Here is a 7,629-nt window from a genome sequence, read left to right as displayed (position 1 = left end):
CCCAACTATTTGCAGGTACCTTACAAACCTAAAATTCTAGAACTAAGTCATATACTATATTAAAAATTCAGCATAGAATCCTTTTATTTTTGCAATTCTAGCTAAATGGACTGATTACAGGGTATGTATTTTATCCTGCCCTATACCCCCAAGTTGTGTTCATTTCCTCGGCCTTTACAGACAAGCGTTCTACTTGCTGATTGTCTTCCTTCCTTATGCTACCTATTCTGCACTCTGTATCTAGGGGTTCTGTATCCATGGTTGGTTGAATCCAGGGACCTGTGTTTACAGAGGGCCAATTGTACTATGCCATTTTATATAAGGGACCTGAGCATGCACGGATTTTGGTAACCACAAGGGGTGCTAGAACCAGTTCCCCACAGATACTGAGAATGACTATATTCACAACAAAAAGCAGTTCTACTTATTTTAAACTGAGAGATAAGGAGACCTCTCCAGAAAACCTTCAAAAAAGATTTTCTGAATTACTATGGAGGGAATTTTAATATTTTGGTAGGCATGATAATAGGGAATAAAAAGTCGGTTTGCTCTGTTTCCAGGCAGCCACTCCCAATGCACACTCATCACTTGTAAGATACAAACAATACCAGCCATTCCCAGAAACTCTGCCAAATAACTACCTAACATTGTTCTACATATCGCTCTATAACTTGTTTCTCTATAAGAAAACCGAATGGTCGAACTCTAGATTTTAAAAAGCACAAGGTTAAAAAACACATACAACACACTGAGACCTATTTAAAATTGGATAGATGGTCAGATTATAACGATATGCAACTGATTTACCAACTGTATACTGTGGTATAATTTTAACAGATAATATATTACTTTGGCAAGACCTACCATTTTAGTAAACAGTCTTATCAAGTGCCTAGACTTTTTTAACCTAAAAAAAAAAATGCTAGCATATAATATTGCCAATAGTTAACGTAGGACAAATTTTTAAACAATTTAAATGAAACCTAAAATATTACTTCAGCATGTAAATTACTCCATGGGACCAAAATTAAGCACTTAATAGAAGCATATTAACTCTTTCAAACCACTAGGCATCATTTAACAATTAACAGCTACCTACACTGAGAAGTATCCCAGTAACCTGAAATACTCTTAACTTGCCCAATTAACTCCCTTACACCACATACTAGATATATGCCTCAAAGTATATTGAAATCCCAACTATGTACACCTATAAATTTAACATTTAAATATTTTTAAAGAGGGGAAAGGGAGAAGAGGCAAGTCCAGACATTAATGAGTACAGTATTTACTCTTCAAGTAAAAGGAACTGATTTACTAAGAACCCTTTGATGGGCCACACCCTAAAGACGGGTGGCATCTAAAGACCCTTTGATGGGTCATTTGTGGTTAAAAAAAGGGTTTTTAACTTGTCTGTGGCCTGTTACAGGGAATGGAAAGTTCACATTTTAACACACTACACTAATTACTTTGTACATTGCATAAAACACCCAACACTGAGAATTCAGTAAAACTGACCAAGATCTACAATGTATCATTTCCTATTGTCTATTTAATACAAACATTTGTTTCAGTGACCAGTGCTTAGAATGGTATAAGTAAAACAAAAACATCTGCTAAAAATGTGGTAACAAAATAATAAATAATCAGTCTTATGGAACGAACTTTAAGATGAAGAGAAAACTATCCTTTAATTATTCTGTCTTTGGGGATCCAATTCTGAGTAAAAACTACATACTTTATCTCATTAGATCACATCCTGACCTAACAAAGTGCTAAGCTATGTTCTTTAAAACACTCCTGTAACGACTACTTTAAAGAGCAACCCTGTGGAAAGATGCTGAATATGTAATCATAGTACACTTACAATTCAAGGAGAGAAAAAAAAAGTCCCACACTGGGGAAGAGAAGAAGCCATACTTAAAGAGACTAGAACAAAAATATCAAAGTGCTGTGGCCAAAATTAGTATAAATAGACTTTATTGAAGTCAGTGCCTCTGTACTGAGACAGAAGATTGTGTCTACATAAGCACAAGTTGTAACATTTCACAACTTCTAAAAGGAATGTCAACAATTACAACGATCATGCATACCATGGTCGATAATCACATTTTAGAAGCATTTTCAACCATTTCTAAAGAAATGCTTATAACATTGTTATATATAGAACTACTTTCAATAAACTGCAAAACATTGATCGACTTTTCCAGTATGAGCTACAGTGTCAACACAAAAGGGAGGCATAAATGTTTAATTTATGAAATCAGAATGGAATATTTACTGTAAAGAAAAATTAAAAAGCTTTCAAATAAAGGCCATTATTGAACCAACGTGAAGAGCACAACTTGAACTTTTGAGTTCATTCATCTTTTAAAGCTGTCCTCTGAATAACTTCAGTTCTAAGCATTGAATTCAGTACTGTGAATATTCCTTGGATTGCAGTTTGGCAATGATGCGGTCCAACTGTCTCTTTGCTTCACACTGTGGGAAATTGCTCATGTCATAATATTGAGGGGCAATTTTCACCAACCTGTCCAGAAGGGGGGGAAAAATTACCAAATTAACAATTAAAGTACTGGAATTGCTAACGGGATAGGCATTACTCATTAATATACTGATAAAGAAAGGCAAACCTACAAATCCAAATCAATGTTAAAATTACAAATGCCTAATCCTTATAAACACCACTTTTGATACGTATGCTTCTAATAAGCTGTAAATTTTCTGATGGTGGACTTCCCATAAACTTAAAAAAAAGATAAATTCTTACAAAAAATCCTTTCTTTACATTAATACAAAGATATTAACATAAGGTCATTCATTTCTTCACTCTAGAACACTATTTTGACCAACCTCTCTAAGGTTAGAGTACTGAAGGTTCTATACAAGAAACATCCTGGTATTCAAATGACTGGATCTTCTCATTTTCAAAGTTCTAATAACCATAAATATAACTCTATACCCCAAACAATACACTTGACTGAATCTTTTTTAACGTTTAGCCATACAATTTTTTCTCAACAAAGCATTTAAGATAAAATGATAATGTCCTACACAATTTCAGTGTCAAAAGTCATAAATCAGTGTAGGAAATATTGCAAGTGACATCAACTAAAATAAGCGCTTCAGTCCCACCATTCTTGGCTGACGTTTCCTATCTTAAGTTATAGAATAGATTCTGGCAAAAAAGGAAAAAAAAAAGGACACAAGAGGGAGTGAGGTAGTGAGCTAGTGAAGTGGGTGGGTAATTTTGCTTAAAATAAGTCAGTTCTGATTACATTTTGTGAATCAAATATGCAATGATACAAAAAGAGGTATAGTTTTTAATGCTTGCTTAGCTCCTAAAGCACCAACATATAAATAACAGTTGAGAGCTAATTATAGTGGGACAGATAAAATATAAAGACTGACTGACTTCTGGAACCAGAAGACTTGAGTTAATCACAACAGCAAGAGAAGGGCTCTAAAGACACTCTTGATATCAGTTAACTGTAGCTTTATATTTGGCTCCAAATCCTGCCCATGTCCGTACCAACGATCTCACTGTCCTCTTATCAAACCAAAGATTTTAAGAGGTAACCATACCATCAGGTCAAAGCCCCATAACTCTACACTGGACTGTATACCTTAGTGATGAAAACACCAAATTCCCCAGAGTGAAACGAAAAACAAGTCTCCTTTCAGATTCCATTCTGAGCAAATGGTAACAAAAACTTTTAGAACGAAAGGCGCTGAGCTTACCATTCGGGCTTGATATCTGTACACGTCCGGATGTAATTCTTTGTTGTAAGAACAAACTCATTATAAAGCACCCATTCAGGCTTGTGGTCAAGAACAGTAGAGGGATGCAACTGAACCACCTGGTTATCTTTCACAGTTAAGTAATGCCCTGTTCGTTCTAAATGTGCCACCTGAAACCAAAACCCAGTAAATTAATACGATACTTCTGATGTGCTAGTTACAAAACAAAAGTGGTGGAAAGCTACCTATATAATTAGGGACAAGCAAGCCTCACCTTTTGCTTTTTATCTGATGGCTATATTTATCTACCACTGCCTAATAAAAGCAGGCATCAGCCAACTACAGCAGGCCAAATCCAACTCACTGCCTATGTTTGTAAGGCCTGTCAGCTAAGAATACTTTATACATCTTTAAATGATTAGGGGAAAAAATTCGAAAGAGAAACATTTGGTGACACTGGAGTGGAAATCACGTGAAATTTACATTTCAGTGAAGTTTTACTGGAACACAGGCATTCCCATTTGTCCAAGGCTGCTTTTGTGCTACAAGGGCAGGCAGAGTTGAATAGTTTTAATAGGGACCTAATGGGCCCACAAAGCCTACTATATACTATTTGGCCTTCCTGCCTTAGACCATCTAGAGTAGGTTCTTAATGCCAGGTGACAATTTTGTGGTAGCTGAACAACTACTAAAAGATTAATTATCTACAATCAAACACATCAATTGGTGGCACTCATCTAATATTTAACAAATACCAAAGCAGATGAAGATAGCCCTTTCCAATTCTAGAACTCTAGTAACATAAAGAATATGTGTGAATAATAGAAATGAATAATACATAATAGAAAATAAACTCAATTTTATTCAATAAATATTTACTAAGCACCTACTAGGTGCCAGGTACTACACTGCATGCCCTATTTCTAATAAATTTTAATCTTAAGAGAATTAGAAATCCATAATGCTTGAATAACAGAGCAAGGCATGAAAATCCTAACTCTAGTAAGATCTTATAAGATGCCACAATAAACATTCTGTTGCTTTGATTTCAAATACCGACAATGCGCCAATCTACTTTCATTCTGACTCAGTGCATTTAAGTCCATTCTATTTATTGAGCTCATCTGGCCTTAAGGCAGGCCACATCTTGCTTAAAAGACAGAGCCAAAGGAGACAACGAAAAAAACAAGTGGGATACATAAGAGATAACTAAAACCAATCCCATCCCAAGTAAGGGATTGACTTGTTTTCATCAGAAAAACTTTGCATTTTTAAAAACATAATCTGTTGTAAGTCCCTTAAAATAAATACTCACTAGATTTACCTGACAAGTTTTACTTCAGCCTCCAATATAAAACACAAAGCTAAATGAAATGTTTTAAATTATTTTTATTACTTAAATCAAAAGACACGCCTGGCTTTCCCAGCACCAAGTGTCTTAAAGACTCCATTAATAAAAAAGTAATTCTAAAATTGATGTCTATATAACTGGATCACTAACTATGCCATTTAGTGAATTAATTTAGACACGTAAAAACTTCTCAGTGTATCAGTTCATTCAAGAATTTGGACATAAAATTTAAGATCAATATTTATAGGCATTCTTTAACTGAATTTTTGTGTTTATGTGGATTCCAAGGGCTGCTATAGAAAACAAACATTATGTAAACATTTAATTATGCACTTCTGTATTATCCACATACCTGCATAAAATACCCAGTAACCAAAGCTTTTCTTATATTAATATAATAGTCCCTGCTTGTAAAGTCAGTACTTCGACGAGGCAAATTAAATCTGTCCATAATTCTCGATAGCTGCTGGCGTACATTGTCTGCTGACATCAGGGACCTGTAGTTAATGAAGTTGTCATAACACCACTGAACCGATTCATGATCTACAAAGTTGGAGGGAGGGAAAATAAGAGGGACATGAATCATCCAAACAGGTATATTATCTAATTAAAAAAGGAAATCACTATAAACAGTAAGCTAAGTAATCCAAAAGGGAATAACCCACATCATTTTTATAAATTAATCACAATGTTATCAACTTTCCTAAAAATCTGGAGTGAAGTTCAAAATTAGAAATAGCACTAAGGTTTCTGGCTATTGAATGACAAAACAATGGTTTTTGGATAAACTATTTTAATTGTTCTGAGTTATTTACCCATAAACATACACCTGGTTGTTTTCGATAGTCTGACAGGGGTGGGTTGAGAGAATTTGGAAAAATGCCATGTCTTTCTCATTTTCAAAGAAAAAACAAGCTTAGATTAAGACTATCAAATACAATTTAAAAGTTATAAAAATGAACTTCAAGTGACTATTGTGTGCTTTGCTTTACTCCTGAGCTAGAGCACCCCAAACTTAGTGTTTAGAAGTTTTACTGTGACCCATGTACCTCTTAGTGGTTTAAAATACAAGTGACATAGGTTACAAGGATGTCTGGAACACTCACTCTTATGTTTAATAAACAAAGCTTATATCAAAGCACTTCAAGTAATTTCACTACATATATTTTATTATCAAAGGGATCTTTCTCCATTGATGAATCCTTCCAACTAACCTAGAGATGCTCATATAAGAGCTCAAACTGTAGCATCATGTAAAACATTAAACAGTGCCATCTTTATGTCTCAAAGTCACAATGAAAAACTGCATTATTTACTTCAGAGGCCCTTCGATAAATAAATCTAAGAGGGTTATTTGTGAAATGGGGGGGTCCGTAAAATATTACAACTATGATGATACTTTTCCAGCTATGTGATATACAGTAATCTTTGGCATAGTCCTTTCTCCTTGGTTCTAGGATTCTACGAATTATAATACACATATTCTTAATAGTTTGTCAGAGGAACAACAGGTATATTAATAAATGTTTATCCATTACAAAATGCAGCCACATTTCAGAAACAGGGTAGGTGGATAGATGGTGTAGTAAATGACCTTTAAATTGAAGACCTGACATGTTAAAATGTCCATTTATTAACCCATCTGGAATGAGAAATAAAAGGTATCCAACTGAACATACTGACATTTAAAGCAAAGCACTGAGTATCTTCAGAGATGAAACAAAGAAAGTATGTGCTTAATGAAAGGTAACGTCGACACAGACAATAAAAAGGGGGACTTCTTAAAAGGGTTGTTCATTTGCAGACTCTGATCTGGCGTGTAGTGTTTCTGACATGCTAAACTTTTCACAGAATTCATACACTAAAGAGTAACAGAACAGGAATTTTAAGTTGTCAAGATAAACAAATAGTATCTGATGGTTTTACTATGTCTCTAAATTTTTGAGAAATAGTTTGATAAATGGGAGGAATAAAATCTAAACACGGGAACATTTTATTAAAATAATTCTAGCTATATATTTCTCACAGTGAAACTACTCTTAAGATCTAAAGCCAAACCATTAGCACAGACACACACAAACACACAGAGAAATTAAGGCACTGCAAAATAACTTAAATCTAGTTCTGTTTCCCAAGTGTTAAAACAAATAGTATAAAGACTAATTTATCTTTACTATGTAATCAATCATTGTTTTTAATGAAATAGATCGTCTTGACTAATATCTGAAATATTTGCTAATATCTGCTAGTTTGCAAATACACAATGTTTCAAATACAACACAGCATCACTTAAAAAATAGTTAAAACACCCCAAATTCAATAAATGGATCTGAAATGTCCAAATATTATGTGGAGATCAAAGTTTGATGTTATTTTTAGACTAGCTCTCCTTATTTGAAAAGGTGGCAGTGATTAAAGGCTAAATGTCCAGTCATTCTGTTTCCTTTGACCTTATTAAGAAAAGCGTATCGAGGAAAAGGTCTAAAACTAACCAACAGCTTACCATCCCTATGGCAGTGAAAAGCATTTAGTAGAAA

At 34.2% G+C, this 7,629-nt stretch overlaps 1 protein-coding gene across 1 annotated transcript in view; it reads right to left on the bottom strand.

Annotated features, from left to right (window-relative positions):
• Nucleotides 1–1,963: 1,963 nt before the first annotated feature.
• DHX15 (DEAH-box helicase 15) overlaps nt 1,964–7,629 on the bottom strand; it is a 52,324-nt gene continuing 46,658 nt past the window's right edge. Inside the window, exons 12-14 of the mRNA XM_060148417.1 lie at nt 5,445–5,635; nt 3,742–3,911; nt 1,964–2,530 (exon numbers count right to left, since the gene is read on the bottom strand). Coding sequence (XP_060004400.1) covers nt 2,413–2,530; nt 3,742–3,911; nt 5,445–5,635 — 479 coding nt within the window. The 3' untranslated portion in view covers nt 1,964–2,412. The remainder of the gene's footprint in view (nt 2,531–3,741; nt 3,912–5,444; nt 5,636–7,629) is intronic.

Source organism: Lagenorhynchus albirostris, chromosome 4 (genome assembly GCF_949774975.1).
Source record: "Lagenorhynchus albirostris chromosome 4, mLagAlb1.1, whole genome shotgun sequence".
NCBI lineage: Eukaryota > Metazoa > Chordata > Mammalia > Artiodactyla > Delphinidae > Lagenorhynchus > Lagenorhynchus albirostris.
The sequence above is the reverse complement of the archived record's forward strand: the minus strand, read 5'-3'. Positions and strand labels throughout refer to the sequence as shown.